Source organism: Opisthocomus hoazin, chromosome 13 (assembly GCF_030867145.1).
Source record: "Opisthocomus hoazin isolate bOpiHoa1 chromosome 13, bOpiHoa1.hap1, whole genome shotgun sequence".
Taxonomy (NCBI): domain Eukaryota; kingdom Metazoa; phylum Chordata; class Aves; order Opisthocomiformes; family Opisthocomidae; genus Opisthocomus; species Opisthocomus hoazin.
In genome coordinates this window covers 26,018,503-26,039,186 of record NC_134426.1, presented here as the reverse complement: position 1 = coordinate 26,039,186, position 20,684 = coordinate 26,018,503, and the positions used below count along the sequence as shown (strand labels likewise).

General features: G+C 52.7%; 1 protein-coding gene across 12 annotated transcripts in view; it reads right to left on the bottom strand.

Moving 5' to 3' along the window:
- Positions 1-20,684, bottom strand: part of PITPNM2 (phosphatidylinositol transfer protein membrane associated 2) — a 145,715-nt gene that overhangs the window by 4,620 nt on the left and 120,411 nt on the right. For 6 of the 12 annotated variants that reach the window (XM_075434417.1, XM_075434422.1, XM_075434418.1 and 3 more), the window contains 10 exons: positions 17,988-18,137; positions 12,247-12,411; positions 10,230-10,433; positions 8,285-8,433; positions 5,318-5,434; positions 4,462-4,578; positions 3,933-4,081; positions 2,702-2,851; positions 2,436-2,619; positions 1,088-1,216 (listed from right to left, as the gene is read on the bottom strand). In XM_075434417.1, the coding sequence (XP_075290532.1) occupies positions 1,088-1,216; positions 2,436-2,619; positions 2,702-2,851; positions 3,933-4,081; positions 4,462-4,578; positions 5,318-5,434; positions 8,285-8,433; positions 10,230-10,433; positions 12,247-12,411; positions 17,988-18,137 (1,514 nt within the window). The other 6 variants (XM_075434424.1, XM_075434423.1, XM_075434425.1 and 3 more) reach the window with 6 other exon arrangements.

Below are 20,684 nucleotides of genomic sequence, written 5' to 3'. Positions count from 1 at the left end.
CAGAGAAGGAGACTCCACAGCCTCCCTGGGCAGCCTGGGCCAGGGCTCCGTCACCCTCAGAGGGAAGAAGTTCTTCCTCATCTTCAGCTGGAGCTTCCTCTGCTTCAGTTTGTGCCCGTTGCCCCTTGTCCTGTCGCTGGGCACCACTGGAAAGAGTCTGGCCCCATCCTCCTGACACCCACCCTGCAGATATTTGTAGGCATTTATAAGGTCCCCTCGCAGCCTTCTCTTCTTCAGGCTGAACAAGCCCAGCTCCCTCAGCCTCTCCTCGTAGGAGAGATGCTCCAGTTCCCTCCTCATCCTCGTAGCCCTCCGCTGGACTCTCTCCAGTAGCTCTTCGTCTTTCTTGAGCTGGGGAGCCCAGAACTGGACACAGCACTGCAGATGGGGCCTCACCAGGGCAGAGCAGAGGGGAAGGAGAACCTCCCTCGACCTGCTGCCCACACTCCTCCTAATGCACCCCAGGATCCCATTAGCTTTCTTGGCAGCCAGGGCACTCTGCTGGCTCATGGTCACCCTGTCGTCCACCAGGACACCCAGGTCCCTCTCCACAGAGCTGCTCTCCAGCAGGTCCACCCCAGGCCTGTACTGGTGCATGGGGTTGCTCCTCCCCAGGTGCAGGACCCTGCACTTGCCCTTGTTGAATTTCACCAGGTTCCTCTGTGCCCAACTCTCCAGCCTGTCCAGGTCTCGCTGAATGGCAGCACAGCCTTCTGGTGTATCTACCACTCCTCCCAGTTTGGTGTCATCAGCAAACTTGCTGAGGGTACACTCTAACTCTTCATCCAGGTGACTGATGAAGAAGTTGAACAAGACTGGGCCCAGTACTGACCCCTGGGGACACCGAGGGCAGGCCTTCAGAGGGATGGGATGCTTTTCCCCGAGAGCCACTGACAGCCAGACACGTCTGCTGTGCCCGGTTCTCCGGGGTGACACGCGAGGCACGGAACCACTGACAGATGCGATGGGTCCTGGTGTGTGGGATGGTTCCTGTCCCACTAGCTCAGTCACCAGTCTTAAGACGGCCAAATTCCCATCACCCTCCCGTGGGAGACCCTTGGCAGGGCTCGGGCAAGCTGGCTCCTACCTGACACTGGCTCTGCAGCTTCTTGGTGGGTCGGCCAACGATGTAGATGTGCGTGGGTGGGAGGCTGATGGAGCTGTACACGGAGATGTCCTTGGTGGATCCATACGCAGCGTGGATCCTCATGTGGAGCTGCGGGGAGACAAAGCGACGCATGGTCAGGACATACGGGCGCCCCGTGCTGCTCAACAGGCAGCGTTGTTTTTGTTTTTTTAAAAATAGCATTTGTGGGAATCTCAGGGCAGTAACTTATGCAAGTCCCCAGCTGGATAACTCACCGCTGTGCAAAGCGCTAATTAACGGAGCCGGGGATGCTTACAGGCCAGGAGCAACAGCGAGATGAAAGCAGGGCTCCGCTCGCTGCAGCTCAGCCTTTCCCGGAGGTCTGCGGGGCGGCAGGGACGCCGCACGCTTCGCTGCCTGCCTGTCGCTGGGGGAGAGGAGCAGATCGCAACCCCCCCGTCCATGCAGTGATCACTGGTGGGGAGCGTTCCCCCCCGCCAGCCACACAATTCTGCTGTTTTAACTCTGCTGGGCAGAGGGAGAAGGGACAGGCAGCAAAATACGCTGCTTTTCAGGGGTTCCTCTGCCTCCCCCCCGAGCAGAGAGCGGCTCCCGGCCAAGCCCTCCCTCGGTGGGCTGACACCAGGGCTGGCCCGGGAGGTGCAGACATCAGTGGGCAGGCCAGGGAGATGGAAAGGAAATCTATGGCCATGGTCACAGACTTGTTCTTCTGGAGGACAAGGGAGAGCAGGCAGCACGTAAGGGCCAGCCGCTCCCGCTGCCGCGACTCAGGCTGAGAGTCCAAGAGCGTTAACGAGGAGCTTTCCCTGCTATTCGAGGCAGGGTGCGAGTGCTCGGGACACCGGCTGGACTTCGCTTGCCAGAGAACACCTTGCTCTGTCTGGAGGTTTTCTGAGGCTCTGGGCTGAGCAACGTTGAGACCTCCCCGGGGTCAAACGCTTGGGAAGAAGCCCTGCAGAGTCTCCCGTCAAGGCTGGGTGGTGCAGGGCCACTTCTGCAGCAGCTCCGTGCCCGCTCAGACCCGCAGGTTACACCACAGGCAGCCAGAAAGCCACCAAACGGGTGAAAAAAGAGCACGAGAGGGCAAGGGAGGCACTGCATTTGGTGTTGGAAAGACCAGCGATGAAACGGAGCAGTGCAGAGCAGAGATGACACGATTTAAAGGACAGACATTTTGCAGAGCAATAGAAGGATGAAAATAAAATGAACAGATTAATCTTCCACCGCGGGTCACGTCGCTGCCAAGAGACCGGTGCTGACAGGGGCAATCGGACGAGGAGCAATCTAAACCCATGCTACGACCGTGTTTCTACAGCCCCAGGCTTACGTCCATGATGAGGGATTTCAGGAAGTTGGCCTTGTGCCGCAGCGGGTCGTGAACGAGCCCATCGCAGAAGGAGACGATCCCGTGGGGGAAGTTGTGCTGTGCTAACCACGCCACCACCCTCTGCTTCTGCATGTCGGGGCGGCCCGTGACGTAGATAATGAGGTAGCCGAGGTCTTGCCAGTGCCTGGAAGGAAAGCCACAAGTCAATGGGTCGCAGATCTAGAGCAACGCCGGCGTAAAACGAACCGACCACCCCGGCCGCTGACCTTACAACGTCGACCGCTCCGGCACGGACTTTGGGGTCGCTGCCCATGATGGACACGCTGGCTGCAAAGGAGCCGTCGATGCTGAACACCACGAACTCCGTCCCCTTTGGCAGGACTGTGATGTAGCTGTCTGCGTACGTGTGGTCGCCCCTGCAAGGGACGCAAGTATTTATAGGCATCGAGATACAGAGGTTCTTTCAGAAGGTATCACCAAGTCCTGCGGCGCATCACAAGTCCAAAGCAGCACCCATACGCGACCCAAAGCCTCCAAGAGCGATGCCACCACAGTTACAGCAGTGACAGGCACTGCGTGAAGGCCTCTGTGTTAAAGTGGGGCTGGTAATAGCAGTCAAGCTCTGGCACCAGTGACTCAAAGAAATACTTCCAGAAAACCGTTGCTGGGTTCACCACTGAGAAGATGCTCCTCTCCTCCCCTTTCCAGAGCTCAACACCAGCAACTGGGGCTGAGCTGGAGCCTCTGGGCTCTGAACTATCACATCTGCAAAGTTCTGTCCCTCAAGAACAAGTTTACGGTATTGAAAATGCACTCAGCGGTGCAATTTTGCAGACAACTGCGAGGCCACACGTCTGTGGTGCAGCAGGCCTGCTTCTGCAATGGGGGCTCAGCTACCATGCTGTTACAGAGTCATGGCATGGTAGGGGTTGGAAGGGACCGCTGGGGATCATCCAGTCCAACCCCCCTGCCGAAGCAGGGTCACCCAGAGCAGGCTGCACAGCACCGCGTCCAAGCGGGTCTGGAATATCTTCAGAGAAGGAGACTCCACAGCCTCCCTGGGCAGCCTGGGCCAGGGCTCCGTCACTCTCAGAGGGAAGAAGTTCTTCCTCATCTTCAGCTGGAGCTTCCTCTGCTTCAGTTTGTGCCTGTTGCCCCTTGTCCTGTCGCTGGGCACCACTGGAAAGAGTCTGGCCCCGTCCTCCTGACACCCACCCTGCAGATATTTAGAGGCATTTCTAAGGTCCCCTCGCAGCCTTTTCTTCTTCAGGCTGAACAAGCCCAGCTCCCTCAGCCTTTCCTCGTAGGAGAGGTGTTGATGACGCAGGAGTCAGAGTAAAACGTTGATTTGTACTCTTACAACTGTGGAGTACAAGTGGCTTTGTCCCTGTCGCTGACTCTGAACCCACCCAACAAGCAGAGCTGCTCCACAAGGAGGGACCATCATATTCTACAGTCATCACATTCCTCTTCTGTTCCTCCTGCGAGGTACCTCACCTGACCACCATCTTGACAGGGTACACGCCAATGCCCAGGCGCCGGTTCTCAGGGATGACGTACGAAATCCTGCCGCTGCTGTTGCTGATCTCTGTGTCAAAGTAAACCCACTCTCCTGACGGCGGCTGGGTCATGATGTGAATGTCCACCTGGGAAGACAGCAGGGCTGGGTCAACAGCAGCGTTAAAGACAGACAAGCAGAACAGGCCGAGCACGGTGACCTTCCGCCCAAGCCCTCTCGGGCAGCAGCAGGGCTGGGTCTTGCCTCCACCCTCTGCACTTCACAGATCTGAGCTGAGAAGTACCCAAACCTCGGGACGCCGGAATGAAACCCAGCCTCGGCGGCGAAGACCCCTGTGATGAAAGCTGTTCCTGCTAGGAGGAACACAAGTCTGAGCAGGGGAACCTGGCCAAGACGCAACGGCAGCAAACCCCGTCAGAGCCCAGGGGAGCACCCGCCAGCACCGTCTCTGTCCCCAGCCCCCCCACTTCTCACCCCACGCCGTGCAACCCCCACAGCAGACAGTACCTTTTCTCCCGTCAGCGTGACCATATCTAACGGGCCGTACATAAACCTTCCCGTTAAGGTCTGGGGCCCATCTTCATTAGCGATGGTGTCGTTTATCCTGTGGTTGGCTGTGACGTTCTGCACGAGGCAAGAGGGAAAGGAGAGAAAAAAAAAAAGGGCAGGGGGTAGAAAAAGTTGGTCGTGCTGGACAGGCTCACAGAGAAATGCCAGATAGAAGCAGACAAATTGGAGCGTGGGTTTCTCTGTGCCATTGCCCCCCCTCCACTCTGCCCACAGCTCTCAGCTTCAGCAAAGAATTCGACCTGCGGCCGAGGTGAGACTCTGTGCCCCGCACGGAGGGGGGATTCGGGGGTACGCGGCTGAAGAGCCGGTTTCAGTGGCAGTTTGTGCAGGCAGTTCTGATGCTGCTGAGTCTTCCACTTTGGATTTAAGAGGCAACCCAAACAGCTGCCAGAGAGATTTGCTGACACTGTTCCAGCTCCAGCAGGGAATTGCCCTCTTTCAGGAATCGGAGACGTTTCCTGGTAGTGAAGGGCATTTACCGAGCAGAGAACTGGTGTTACTGGACTTTGAAAGACGTTCGGTCCCTTTCCCTGACCCACAGCCAACGCTTTCTGTATTTCCCATAGGCTCAAGGCCAAGACCCTGCTGGTACAGATCTTTTGGGCCGCTCCTTCACAACCACGTGGCTAGGACAAAACCACTGAAACACACCAGCAGTGCAACGTGATCCTCTGTCTCTGCCGTGGGCAGACGCAGCCATGCCCACGCTGGCCTCCTTCAGCGCCGTTATCGCAGCCCAGACCGAACCCCTCCACACCTCCCGCCGTGGAGGCAGCCCCAAAAGCACCCTCACCCTCAGCTTCACGTGCGTCCTCTTGCGGAGCCACTTCTCGCGGGGCTTGGAGGGGGTGAAGACAGACACCTCCTTCCCATCCAGCTCCAAAACGCTCGAGTTCTCGTGCCTCATCACCTGCGGGAGCGACAGATGCCATCAAGACGTCAGCCGCTCGCGCAGTGACCCCCCTGTCCTCCCGCCCACGCTGTTCTGCATCACCCGAGCCAGCGCCGAGTGAGGGCAATGCCTGGGCAGACACAGCCCGAGTTTGCCTGCCGGGTGTTCGGCGTGTCAGCTTGCAGGTTTTACAGGCTGCTCCCTTAATTGCAAGGACAAGCGGTCTCTTCTGAGCTAGCAAAGCCTGCAGCCAGCTCTGACTTCATCCTGGCTGGGACACAGGTTACTGAGATCGTCAGGAGGTACAAAACTGACTGAAACACAGCAGGACGAGCTCTGCACTTAGATATCTGCCTTTCCTCCAGGCGTTCATTAGTACCTTCCCGCGGTCTGCAAGGGACCGGTCTCCTCCAAACACACATCACCTGCTGCTCCCGTCACAGATCCAGCGCCGGCTGCTCTGCCCAGCCTCACGCTGACAGATGCTGCTCCTTCAGCTCGCTTCTCACTTCTATTTGAACATATTTAGGGCTGCTCCCGTCCCATGACTCCCGCTCCTCTCATTTTCAGAGGAGACAAAACCTCTGACGTGACCCCAGCGGAGGCATGCAGGGGCCCGGCTCGATGTGCAAGGCAGAGCCCAGGGTGTCTGTCCATCCTGACCTCGTCTCCGAGGTTGACAGAGCTCAAGGACGTTGTGTTGGTGGGACGTCACCGCACCAAGCGAGGATCAGAGTGGCGAGGCGATGCCCACCAGGCAGCTTTTGGAGGCAATTCCTGCCTGTCACCAGGGTGCACGCAGGGATGAGGAAGCAGGATTAGATCCTACCTAGACTGCTTTTAAGCTCCAGAAGAGAAAGGGAAGAACACCACCCCAAAGGTGAGGGGACATCTCACAGACTGCTGTAAGACCGGGAGGTGGCCCTGAACGGAGAATTTAAAAATTGGCAGCAGTCCTTAGTGACCCTGTCCCTCCAAAAAATTAAGGAGCCTCTTAAATATATGCTCTTTTACAAGGTCTTGAGCACACTTTATGTGGTCAGCAGCTCCCCAGCTGACCCAGGCTGTAGCGGTCTGACACAGGCCAGCTCGCTTCGCAGAGCTGAAGCTGGTTTTCTTCCAGGGAAATGGGAAAAGGACCCCAGGGAGGATGAGCTTGCTGGGCAGGGAGTTCGTGGAAATCCAAGGTAAACAAAATAACAACTTTTACTGAAAATTATTTAAAACAGGAATCTATTTCAAGTCCTGTTTGGGCTTGTTTTAACAAGATTTCATCTTTGGATGCTGAAACTATTCGACAGCTTACTTTTACATTTTGTCCAGAGACGACTTTCAAAGGCGATTAGAAACAAGCCCTTATTAGGGGCAGAAGTGGCGTGGTGCTCTGGAAGGACAGCAGGAAGCCAGGGAACGAGAAAAATCCTGGTCTCAAGACAGAAGCCAAGTGAGCAGAGACAGGGACTGGGGCAGGGGGCTGCCAGGCTGCCCAGGCAGCCACCGGCAGGCTTTGACGGATGGAGATCTGCCTCCAGCCGCGAGACACGAAGCGCAATGCTGTGCTGCAGACCCAGCTTTGGGCTGAATCCCGACTAATTGGCTATTTCTTGAGTAGAGCATTTTGTGTACGAGACGGTCGTGACTGTTCCCACTCCAGCACAATTAGGGGTCTCTCTCTCTCTCTCCCCAGCCCCGTTAGGCTGAGCTCGATGCCAGGTCGGGGTTTCGCAGCAGCTGATCCCGCACGGTGTGTGCAAGCACAGAGGTGTCTCGCTGGGCTCGCTACAGCCCGGGAAGAAAGGGTCTCCCTGGATTATCGCTACCGCTCAGCTGCCACCAGCACTGACATCTCTGTTGTTTGTGGTTCCCACACTGTTTGGAAGATAGCACTGAAAGAAAGTTTGCCAACAGAATCATAAATAATTGAGAGCTGCAGTCGAGGAGGCTGGAAAAGAGTGGGGACGGCTCAACACAGAGCCAAGCTAACACAAAGCAAACCCAAGCACCGAAGTGGGCAACACAATCCACGGAGCTGCTTTTAGCTTTGTTTTTTTCCAGTTCCACGCTCTAAGTACCGTTCCTTGCGGGGTTCACACTGTGTAAGGCAAGTGACTCCTCCCCGTCCCCAAGGAACGGAAGGAAAAATATTTCTTTTAGGAGAAAACATTTTAAACAGTAAATTTAAATCTCAGGCCAAACGTAGGCTGATAGAGTCTGCAACGTCAGACTCCAGACAGCAGCAATCCCCATCTACCCAGCCCCAGGCAAACCGCTCGGTACTGGAGGAACGAGGACCAAGTCCTAACGTGGTGATGATCATCTAATTTCCTAGAGGAGACCACAATAACTTAGCAGGCCAAAATGGAGAATCAAACTCTGTCTATCAACTCACATCAAACTCACAGAAAACTTCTCCTTTGGTTTTGTTGTATCTGGTGCCACTTTTATTTGTACATTGAGAAGTTTCCTTGACGTTTCAGACCCGAGATCCAAACTCGTACACACAGAGAACAGCTCACTTCAAGAAACAAGTGCCACTGACTTCTGCCCCTGGGATCTGATAGGAAATGGCCCTGGGCTCACTCCACGGCTCCTTGGGGAGCCCATCTGAAACCTTCTCCGATCATAAAACTCAGAATCAGACTAACCAGGTGTGACAGCACACACCCATGAAGTTTGCAGCTCTGCTACCAACACAGGTGAGGAACAGCAAGAAAGGGAAGAAGATGAATCTGCAGCGGCAAATGGTATTTTTTCACCCCTATGTGCCAACAAAAGTTACGGAAGGTGCAGTGGAAAAACAAAGAGCCCAAAATATTTTTCAGCAGAAAGACCACCCAAGGGAGATCGGGGGAGGGAAGATGACTGTACCTGTCTCAGCAGGAAGGAGACGACGTCTGTGGACTCCCAGTAGCTCGCGTGGAAGAGGTGCGGCAAGGCGACCGTCGGGAAAGCCGTCAGCGCGTCGGGACAGTAGAGAGCGTAGTCGATCCTTTTGGTTCCCCACCACTTGGCAGCAACTGGAAGCAAAAGACTGGTTCAGACAAAGCGGGTTCACGCGCGGTCTCCATCACAGGTGTTATTTCGAGGCTCTGGCTCCTCGAGGTTGCTCCTCGAGGTTGCTCCCTGGCTGGTCGCACTGCTGAGAGGGAACAACCGACCCAGGGCTCAGTGTTTGCTCAAACCAAGGGAGGAACGTGCAGGGGGAACCGCCACTTGAGCCCTCCTTTATTTAAGCAAATAGGAAGGCACTAGAGGACAGGTAGTAATTGGTCATCAGGCCAGACCCTGGGGAAGGGGTCCAAGGCTCACGTGCAACGAGCCTGGGAATCCACGTGCCAAAATATAAGACAGAAACGCATCTCCCTGGAGCTGTGGGAGGAAGGGGGGGTGTGCTCTGCTCACCGCAGTACATGCCCAGGCCATCTCTGGCCCCGCATCCAACTCCTTTAGCCCTCACCAAGGAATAGAAGTCACTTTAGCACCCAGATACTGGCCGCTCTAAAGAGGATCTGAATACTGGGAGCCCACCTGAGATGCTAAAAGGCACCAGAAGGCAGAGTGCTATAGCACGTGCTGCTGGGATTGGCGGTTCCCAGCAAGTCCTGGTTGCCCTCCTGGGCTACCACATTGCAGGCAACTGAGACATCCAGCCTGGCCTCCCCAGGAGCACAGCTTCTGCAGTGGCCACCAAGAGAAGTGTCCAGGGCCACCACGACTCCTTTGCACGTGGGACTGAAAAATACACCGGGACTTGGGTAGGAAAGGCACAGACAATGAAGAGTTTCTCCCCCAGGGAGTCAACAACTTGCACACAAGTGACCGACAGCCACCGTTCACCCACCGGACTCCACCACACTTCAACGCTGCCCTGATCTCTGCCCACGCACACGTGAGCGCGTCTCAGCCCAAAGCCTCCGACCCAAAGGCCTGGGCTGCTTTCCCAGTGGTGAGGAGTTCTCAACCCCCACGCGCTCCGGCCCAGAAAAGCAGCAATGGAAAGAGAAGATGGATCAGATCAAGAGAGCAACAGGAGGAGCCGTGTTTGCATGCAGGTTGCAAGCTGGGGCTTTGACAAGGGCTTCCTCAAGCTTGTTTTTTCTCTGTGACAATGTCCTCTTTTTACGGACTTCCAGGAAAGCTGCCAGGTATCAGGTATGATCCAACGAACCTCTCTTCTTAAGGGAAATCTAGTTGTGATGAGCACAGACACTGAAGAAATGGACCCACCAGCTCCTTCCAGAGACGTGCACAAAGCTCCCACCACAGCACCGTGCAGGGGGTTATGGCATCAGCCCACCCCCATGGCCCAGCCCTGGCTGGGCTCCGCGCCCAGGCCACGCTCATCCTGATGGCCCCGGCTTTTCTGAACAGCCACGGGAAGAAGGAGGAGGGCGTTGATGGATCAACATGGCTTTTCCAGAGCACACGGGCACCTCCTCGCAGCCATTTCTGACTCCCTGTCTTCCAGTCTGGCAGCTCCTGCTCATGTCCCAACCTCTCATTTCTCATGCAAGTCCCTAGCTTGGGTAATTTCAGATTCTGTGTAGGAAGCAGACAGGGTTTGCTCTTCCGTGCTCTAAAGACAGTGGTGGAGGCAGAAGCGTTGTCCCCACAGCTCTGCCCAGAAGAACTCCTGCTCTTGCCAAGCTGTTAGCTGTGTTACGATCGATCTTGGGAGCAAAGGGACAGAAATGCTTGTTAAAATGCAATCAGAAATTGCAGGTGCCTCAGTGAAAGCGCATAGATTTGCTGTGAAGTTCTGTGACTATCGAATGAGAGAGCAGGTCGACCGGAGTGGATCTCTCCAGAATACCTGTCTTGATGTCCAGGTCGGGTATCCGAAGAGCACAGCCTGCAGCCTGACTCCACGGTTTTTTGAGCTTTCCTCCCTTCGAGGGGATTGCACGTTTACGTTGCCTACGCCTCTCGGACGAGGTTTGGGTAGGGGATTTGTGAGGGAGGGCAAGCTGGGACAGAAGGCTAAACCCTCTGCAATGATTAAGGTGGTCTTTGGTTTCTAAAAGGAAAAATAAAATGAAGAAAAAGGCAGGAATCACACATTATTATGGGACACACATGCCACAGCCAACACCGGTTTCATCCTCCAGACATTCACGGCTCAAGGAAAGCTGCATCCCAAGGAGGGCTCTTGGGAGGGAACCGTGGTTTTGGGGTGCCCCTCCGGACCTCCTCCGGCTCTCCCTGCGGGATAAGCACAGATCGCATCCGACCCTCAACGCCGCGGCTTCGCATTACCAGTGCGCAGGACACGCCGGCGCTCGGGAGGCGAAGGAAGGGGCTGTGACAGCCCGGGGGCTCGGGGTGCGCAGCCCGCGCCGGGGCCGCCCTCTTCCTCTCCGACCTCAGAAACAGGTATCGATGGCTGCGAAGCGCATGGAGAAATAAATCGCCCAAACCAGAAGCTAAATAACCGGGGAAAGTGAGGAGAGGCAAGCGTTGCGTGGGCCGTCGGCTCGCAGAGGCAGGATCCCTCCGTCGCGTGACGCGGGGCTTTAGGCATCGCCCCGGCGTAAACGCTTCATAACGAACAGCCACCGTCCCCCGGAGCTCGGCAGCTCTCCGTGGGCGTGAAACCAGCACAAAACAAACACCTTCTCCCCCAGGAGCCTTCTTCCCAAGCAGATTTAATATTTAGCGAGCATTTGGCAAGATGTCTTACCAGGACAAACATAAGAACGCACGGGGGGAGCACGGCGTCTGCTCTCGGGTGTGCTTTGGGGAAGAAAACCTCGTCTGTGGGAGCGCAGGTAGTTCCTTCCTGCTGCCAAATGTCGTCTCAAACAGGACAAGAAGTTACAGCAGCTCCTGCTCAGTGCCCACAGACGTTCAGCAACTAACACTCGCCCCAGGGAGCGTTATTAACTTCAGCAATTAATTATGAAGTGAGTTGTTCGCAGCTCTGTAGCCTAACATGCCAGGAATGGAGCATCTCTAACTTTTTACCACCTTCTGGGACAATAATTTGGGCTGAAGGGGGTTTTTTGGGGGGGATTTAATTTGTTTGGTTTCCAGCCTTTTTCTGCCTGGGTTATCAGAGGTCCCTGAGGACAGGGACTGTTAATGTCACCCCTCTGCTGAAACAACGCAGGGGCTGAACCATAAGCAGAGGCTGTTGTTCTCCACTGTGTTGGCTGGGAAGATATACGGGTCTTGGGAAGAATAACAAAAAAAATCCCTTTCATTCCTCACTCGGCTCTGGGATATGGGTTGTAAGTGGCTGACTCTCTGAGCTGCCCTGCGGGCTGCAGAAGAGCTGAATTTCTAACGCAAAGCAATAAATAAGCCAAACCTGCTCTTCCCTTTCAGCACTACAGAGGGACTTACTCATCCCCATTTTTGCGGACCACATTGAAGCGATCTGCATCAAGCCACAGCCTTGTGATAATAATATGATAATGCATATCAGTCCGGCAGCGCTGATCCCGACCAGTTCTGCACAACTTATCAACAGCAGCGCAGAAACATCCCTTTGGATTAACCCTCACCACGCAAAGCAGCCAAATGAGTTATCAATCATTATTATTTTTTAAAAAGTTTGTCACCAGCGCAGTCCAACATGCATAACACAGTGGTGGCCCCTGTAATACAATTAAATATATCCTCTGTCCCTCCAGGGCATACGATTACACACAGCACTGACGATGACGAAAGCGGGTGAAGGCGGAATAATTCACGTTTTTTTGGTATAAATGGAAAGCACAACCCCGGACAGACGGACAGACGGAAGCTGCGTGGCTCTGGCCCGGTGCATGGTGCTGAGCGAGCGGTGCGGCAGCGAGCGGTAGTCTCGGAGGGGGTGAAACACTTACTGTTGGCTATGTTGGAAGCAGTGTAACTGTCTGCCATTCCTGAGACCTGGCTGGCAATGCTGATCTCACTGGCTCTCCGGAAGCCCCTGAACTGAGGGGCTGAAATGGGGGTGGACAGGGACGCGTTTTCCATGAAGACGGCACCATGAGACTGAACAACATCTGCTACAAAGTTGAAACAGGGAAATCAAAATATTAGACCAACAGACAGAGGCTGGGCAAGCTGAACTCGAGGGGAGGAAGGAGGCAAACAAGGCTGGCAGGTGCAAAAACCTTTCAGAACTGATTGGAGTGAAAAAAAACCCATTTCATCGGAGCTCTGGTTTGAAAAGAAAGCAAACACCACAGCAGGCAGAGACATGTGGCTGGAGGAGCGGGTTTTTGATTGAGAGAAGCAAAGTAAGTAGCTCAAAACACAAATCCAAAACCCCAAAGGAAAACCCAGGCAGACTTATCCAAGCAGCAGTAACAGAAGCATGTGTCATACATACAGATGTGAATATATGCAGCTTCATATAATCACATCGCGACAAAATAACCAAGGTAAGGAGAACAACAAAAAACAACCTTAGAAAGGGGGTATTTGTTTTCTTGAAACATTTAGACTTCAATGAACATCTCCAAGATAGAAGCATTAATGCACCAAAAAAAAAAAAAATCAAGAAAACATTTTCGTGCCTGGCAGGGACTAAATTTGAGCTTGTGTTTTATTGCTAATGGACACAGCCAACACTCGTTCAACTCAAGTAAGGGCTATCGAAAGAAAGGAGTCTGGTGCGGAGCACTTACATCTCCAGTCGGTGCTGGCGGACCGGGGAGCGCTCAGTCTCTGTGAAAACAGAGCTTCTTTTGTACAACGTGCAAGTCTGGGTTTTTAGATCCCAACCTGAGGTTTACCAAGCGTGGCCTAACCCCTCAGTACACAAACACAGCAGAGGAGGATTTCAAGTCATGCTCATATCGACCCTACACAGGTATCGGAGGGAAACGGACCTCACGTATTCAGGACTGGCAAACCGAGAGATGCTGAAAGTCACGATAAAATCTCTGCATTTCAGTTTTCTCTCCTCTGTGGATGCTATGAGGCTGAATTCAGCGCTGTGGGACATCTCAAGACCCCGCACTGCAGGGGGTTTGTAATGCCAACACCCAGCACTTCACAGCAGGCAGCACCGGTATGACGCTGCCATGCAAAAGCAAAGCCACTTACTGTCCTCTTAACAGTGCCCATCTCTGCTGCGCCTGAGGAGCAGCGGCTGAACTTCACTCCCGGGCAGCAGACCGGGCACGGGTTTGTGCCCAGCCAGGCGGTAGGTGCCACGGGGAACGCAAGCACCTTGCTCCCACACAGCAACATCCTCTGCCTACTTCAGCCAGTTCAGATATCCCTGGATTTCACCCCGGCACGCGGCTGACACAGGGCATTGTTTTGGCAGCTGGTTTATTTTCACGTCGATCTTTTTCGCTTGGGGCCACTGATTTGCTTCCTCTGATCTCTCAGCTCGCAGTAGCGGTGTCTGTGCCCACACAAACCCTGCTGCAGCGGAGGGAAAGCGAACGTAGGAAGCAGAAAACGCGTCGCTAAGTGTTGGTAAAAGAGTTCTGTTCTCTGCAGGGGAAATCAGGCCACCAGCTGCTCTGTGTAAAAGCTTTGTGGACGGCAAGATGCGAGCCCTACCGGGAGCCTGACCCGACGATGAGCTGCACACGCTGCCCACGTCGTGCCTGAAAGGCCATTACCAGCATCACTTTCTCAGCACTTTCCTCTTCTTTTCACCTTGCCTTAAGCCGCTGGCTGCCAAGGCTGCTACCAGTACCTGCAACCCACCGAGCCAGCTCAGCTTTCTTACTGCAGAAAGCACCAGCACGAGGAGACAATGCAAGCAGAGGCTGTACTCGGAGAACACTCCTGGGGTGCATTAAGAAGAGTGTGGCCAGCAGGTCAAGGGAGGTTCTCCTCTGCCTCTACTCTGCCCTAGTGAGGCCCCATCTGGAGTACTGTGCCTAGTTCTGGGCTCGCCAGTTCAAGAAAGATGAGGAGCTACTGGACAGAGTCCAGCAGAGGGCTACGAGGATGAGGAGGGCACTGGAGCATCTCTCCTACGAGGAAAGGCTGAGGGAGCTGGGCTTGTTCAGCCTGAAGAAGAGAAGGCTGAGAGGGGACCTTAGAAATGCTTACAAATATCTGAAGGGTGGGTGTCAGGAGGATGGGGCCAGACTCTTTCCAGTGGTGCCCAGTGACAGGACAAGGGGCAACGGGCACAAACTGAGGCACAGGAAGTTCCAGCTGACCATGAGGAAGAACTTCTTCCCTCTGAGGGTGACGGAGCCCTGGAACAGGCTGCCCAGGGAGGCTGTGGAGTCTCCTTCTCTGGAGATATTCAAGACCTGCCTGGACAAGGTCCTCTACGGCCTGCTGTAGGTGACCCTGCTTCGATGGGAGGGTTGGACTAGCTGACTCACAGAGGTCCCTTCCAACCCCTACCATGCTGTGATTCTGTGAACATGAGCCAAGCCAGGAGCCGCATTCAACCCCACAATGGTCTCAAGGGTAAAGGGTCTCGTTCCCACTGCTGCATGACCCGGGACAACCCTCTCATCAGTTTCCTCGTTACCCCTTGCTCTCCTTTCCCTCATTCATACAGACTGTGAGATCCTTCTGCGATTATGCCCTCGTGCCACACTGAACAGGTGCCCCAACACAGCTGGAACACAGATGGTGACCATCAGCTTCCCTGACCGTGGTCAGATGCAAGAAGAGGTCTGGCTTTGTCTGCACTAGGAAAAACGCCAGGTTCAGCTTTTGAAGAACACCTACCAGCGAAGCCTGAACTTCTTCCCCTCCCTTAAACATAAAACATCTGTGGTTTGAATGAGGAAGCAGCTGGAAGACGCACTGAAGCGTGTTACACACTGAAGCGTGTTACAGCAATGCTACACAGGAGAGGAGGCCGGGCCAAACGTGGTGCTGCCCGGGTTGCTCACGGCTCCGGCTCCATTAGCACGGCTTCACTTAGCTCTGCCGGAATTTCAGCTCCTTTTTTTGTGAACCCAGAAAGCAGAAAGAGAATAAAGGAAGAAACATTGGTATTTGGGGCTTTCCTGGGCCTGACTGGGGATTTTTTAATACAGTGAGATTGAAGCAAAAAACCCAACCTCAACAGCCCTTCCAACGCCACCCCAGCTAATTGTCACCAGAGGAGCAATTTTCAGCCTCAGCTGCTGCGGCGTGATGGAACTGTTCAGTTTAGCATCGCCCGCCTCGGGGGTGGGAGTCTGCTCGCTCCCCCCCGTGCTCCAGCCGGCTTGGGTTCCTCTCACGTTACTCCCTTCTCCTAAGCTATACACCCTGAAAAAGGACAGTTTCTGAGAAAAACGAGGGCCAGGAACAGGCAGGGCAGGAAGCACGGCCAAAAAACCTGCTGCCTTATGCATTATTGCGCCTTCAGCCAAACTTCCTCGACTGCAAAGTTGCGGCAACCTCCAGATGAAACCCTGGGACTTGACTCACAGAAAAAAAAAATCCACCCTAAAAACCTATTTTCTAAACCCCGTGTATTCTTTGTGCCAAATCCCTCGTGCAGCACCGCTCTTGCAATTTTGCAACCAAGGGGGCTTTCTCGGGGAGCGAGGTGACCAGGGTGGGATGCTGCCGATGCCACCGCGCCAGCACGCGCTGACCCCAGTGCCTGCAACCGCTCCTGCTCCTGAGCGTCCCAGTCTTCTGCACCGCAGAGGTGGCATCTCCAGCCACAGCCCGAGGACCGCAGGGAGGTTTGTCAGGGAAGCACTTCCCGCCCTGGGTGAAGCCGGGTGGCCCAGGAGCAGCAGGAGCAGGACTTTCATCAGGATTAGCCGTGTGTTTGTGTCGCTAGGTAAGGGCAGAGGGGCCCCCGGTTTGCCGCACGGGCTGAAGCGTGCTCCGTGCTGTGTCTGAAGGCAGACTTTACCAGAACGAGGAAGCTTCGGGAAGAGGAGGTGGGGCTCGAGTGGTGCCCTGAGCACCCTCTCTCCCAGCAAAGGACCCGCCGCTGCTCGCACTGCAGGATGCACACACCGGGCCAGGACGGAGATTTAACTGCACGTCCAGAAGAGGTGACATAAGATGCAAAAAATCACTACTTTTTTTTTTTTTTTTTTTTTTTTTTTTTTTGCCTAGCTACGGTTCTTTAATACTCATTTTAGTGCTGTGCCTTTTCACTTATGGACTCGTTTATCAGTGTTCTTACTAATTGTTTCTCACTAAGTGAACAGCGCTGGGCCATCCTCCTAATGTACTGCTGGCACGGCATTGAGTCCTTGGGGTATCCGAATGGCAGATTTCCGTACGTGCTATTTGCAGGCTGAGCTGTGGCACCGAAGTGGGAAATACTGAAAGCAATCAAAAATATGCAAAGTTCAATAAAAATTAAAAAAAAAGAAAAAAATGAAAAAGCCAGCCAGCTGCTCAGCACAGGCCAGATCCTGCTTGCACTGGAGTCACTGGTCAGCGCTGGGCACTCTGTGGTCGCTACCCTGAGATCAAGAGCAACACGTATCTCTGTTGTCCGTAAGTTTTTACAACTCTGGAAATTTCCTGCCAGCCAGTGGCTGAGCTGGGATTCAGCACTTGCTACAGTCAAGCCAAGCACAGCTTGGTCACACTGTGGTCTTGACACACACAAGGTAAAGAGCAGAGCAGCTCCTGAAGGCTCTGTCCTGACAGCAGAAAATATCAGATGACAGTTAAATGGCATTTCATCAGTGACCTCCAAAGTGATTAATTAATAGTGCCAGATCCTTTCCCTTTGCTTTGTTACAGAACATCACAGCACAGGCAACATGGCAACTGCATACCTAAAGATCATCTAACATCATCAAAAGACAAAGGGAGAGACTATCTGGAATCATCAGCAACGTTGCCATCCTGTATGACCACATCACAAACTGGGCTGCTCATAAACAGCAAGGGTCAGCTTGTTAAAAAAACACAAGGCAGCAGAACCAAGCTCTTGATGCAAAACACTGAAAAAGGGGTGAGAACGGGCAAGTAAGACACACAAGGAAGAGAAAGCTACAACAAAGTCAAGTCTCGTTAGAATTGCAGATGTAGCACCAGCCACAACCAGAATAAACGAGGCCATGCAGCATTTATGATGGAAAATAAGGCAAAATAAATGCATCAAACTTTGCTTTTAAGGCAGGAGTCGAGAAATTACTCTTAAAAAGCCAACACGTATAGCCACCTTGGGGTCTGAAAGCCTCAGTCACTGTATCCAGCAGAGCCACAAGGAATGTCCAACTGATGAGATAACCAAATGGACAAAATCTGGTGTGACACAGATGTTAATTAGACTTCTGGCCATGGTGCAGCAGGGCTGACTGCTGGGGAGACCCATGCTGCAACCAACCCACCCCTTCCCCAGGGATCCGGCGCATGCCGCATGAGCTGGGCCACCCAGAGACTCTGCCCTTCGGGGCCAAAGCCTTCTCCCAGCAGCACAGCCACCACAGATGGGAAAAATGAAGTACATGACAGCAGTCTCCCCTTCTAGCATCAACACCAGAATGGGACAGCGTTTGCAATCCCAGCTCGTTCTTGTCACGGTGGGTCTACCAGCCCCAAGCGTGATCGCCAGTGGTTATTTCGTGTGGCATAGCCTGAGACACAGCATTGAAGATTTCAGCTCCAGGAGGCAACGGTATGATCTCCAAAAAGCACCCCAAGTACCCAACACCATAGACAATAGTAGATTACACACACTCAGCAAAACCAGCACTTTTATTGGAAACATCTTGCCAATTCAGTACGGGAACGGGGATACTTGTTTCCATGAAGCTGTCCTGGTGCTGGAGAGCACCCAGAGGGCTACTTTCCATGAGGAGGATGGGATTGTTCTGGATTGTCTCAACTAGAAGCAGATGGGAAAAAAAAAACAACAAAACAGAAGGACAAAGAACAACAGACATGCGGCCACAAAGTGTTAACGTACAAGCAGTTACAACTGAGCACTTCAACTATGAGTCTTCCATGAAAAGACAACCTTCAAACAGAGTAAAAGAAACCAAACATGGGTGACTTTCCAAATAGACCCACACCAGAGAGATTAACTGGCAGGAGAGGAGAGCACAACGATGGCATTTTAACAACAAGGAAAAGGGAGTCCTCTTAACCAGCTTCTCCAATGAGCTAGATCCACAAATACCCAGCAGATCCAGAGAAATCTTTTTACTACGAGGGGAAAAAAAAGTACGCTATAAGGGGAGATTTACTCGAATCAGCCTCACAACCTACACAGTGCAAAGCACTGGAGTAAGCAGGGACGTGAATTTGATTTTACTCTACAAGTTGGTTGTAATGAAACAGGGACCCAACGTTTCGTACAGATGGGAAAACATAAAAAGTCCAAGAGGCTTTCTGAATCATGGACTTGAAAAAAAGCTAGCTATTTGCAGGAGGAAATATGCACAAGCAGTGTTACAGAAGGTTTTGTACGTAACTAATTATAATCGAGCACCTGAATTTTACGTGATCACCAAATCATATAGCTTAATTATAGCAGCAATTAACTTCTGGAGCGCCCTACAGTGAGCACTCACTTCAGCAGCGGCTTTGCAAACCATGGTTAGAACAGTCTTTCCGGGTAACGTGTAAATCACAACACTGGAATTGTGACTCTAATGGAAAGGAATAGCCTGTTACTTTCTGATAAGCAAACGAAGAGGCTGTGTCTTACATCAGCAGCGAATTTAAAGCTGTTTTTTGTCAGTTTTATTCATCAAGGCAGAGCAGCATCTCTTAAAACAACAAGGCTCAAACCTGAGAGGGTTTCCAAATCACTCTATCCTTCTCATAGTTGAGCTAATTGCTGTTTAACCCCTCTCCACTGCAGAGCAAGCGTCTCTCCAAACACAGCCGACTCAACAAAGGTCTAGGGAGGCACCGCAAACTAAGAAGATCCCTGCTGTGGCACAGACTGATAACCAGAATGAAGGCTGCTCAGCATCAACGGGGCTTTTACGTCTGGCTTCAGTGAGAACAGGGGATTTGAAATGTATCTGAGAGGAAGAAGGTGTATGTATCTAATTATAATTTAGGTTTTTCTGTTTAGGATTTTTTTTTCGTTTTTTTATGAACTTGCAGCTGATACCTAGAATACACCCAAAAAGCAAATTGCTTTTCAAGTCGCTATAGATGCTCTGAGCTGTTGTAACCGGACTGGGTACAAATGTAATTGTGGGTGGATCCATTTTTAGAAAGTGTTGCAGCAAGATCTTCGCTAAATTTGACAAGTGAGTGGGACCTGCAGAAAGTATTTTATTCACTTTATCAAACATGGTTTTTAGTTTATGTCCATTTAAAAAAGCAGACCTCCAGATTCATGAATTCCAATACAATCTTTAAAGACACTGCTACACAGGAGACCACTGCTTTGGATTTTCAATTTAAAAATGATGCAGAGTATCACCAGAATTATTCAGCTCTAGATACATATTCCTCTGCATTTAGTCCTGCATGATTCAAATATTAAACAAATGGAAAGCTACCAGCGCTTTGGGAAAAAAACAACCACCGAATCCCAATCTTTCTAGCTGGAGCTTTGATATTCTACTCTGGTTTGCCAGCATGATTTCTTGTGTGCTGTAAGTCTAGTTTTGGAGTAGCGACTCATTGCAATGTTGACTTTAAGTAGCCACTGACTAACCACCTCCAGCAAGTGAAAAAATACAGAGCAACTGTTCTTCCTGCCCCAAAGCCCTGACCCTGCAGGGAACCAAAGCCTTTGGTGAAGCAGAAAGGTCAAATTTAGTTCCGCACAGTGGTGAGCTTCCCTGAGAGCTCCTTGCAATGAGAGCCTGCGCTGAAATAGCAACAGACCGTGAGAGTCTAGGCACAGAAGTGAGGTGAAGATGGTAGGAAATAGAATTTATTTTATTAGATTAACTGCAAGATCACTGATGTAATGGGAGCCGAGGCAGGACATGGTTAGGACACAGCTGTTTCAGATGCAACCCAGTAAAACACAAGGGCATGCACGCAGCCATTGGAGACTTTGTTACTGCTGCAGTTGGGGTAGAGCAAGTGAAGAGGCCACTCATGGCAGAGGAACCATAGGCATCCTAGGAAGACAAAGTGCCTCACTGGCAAGGTGGCAAGGGCAAGGCGCTGTCACCAGCCCGCCCATCTGCGGTAGCCTGTCCCATCAAAAAGCACAGGGTGCAATCAAGTAAATCATCTCATCATCTCACTGTTGACTCTGCTCCTTCGAGTCTTCACTGGCCCTCCACAAACACTCAAGTCCTACACTCTGCCAGGTTAATCGTGTTTCACTCAGTCCCGATCACAAGCACCAGTCTGGGTGCAAAACAAGGACCTGCACAGAGAGGTCACCACATCACGACTCTCCGCAGCTGTCGGCCCTTGTGTGACTAATCAAGGGCACATGGGTAACAAGGCA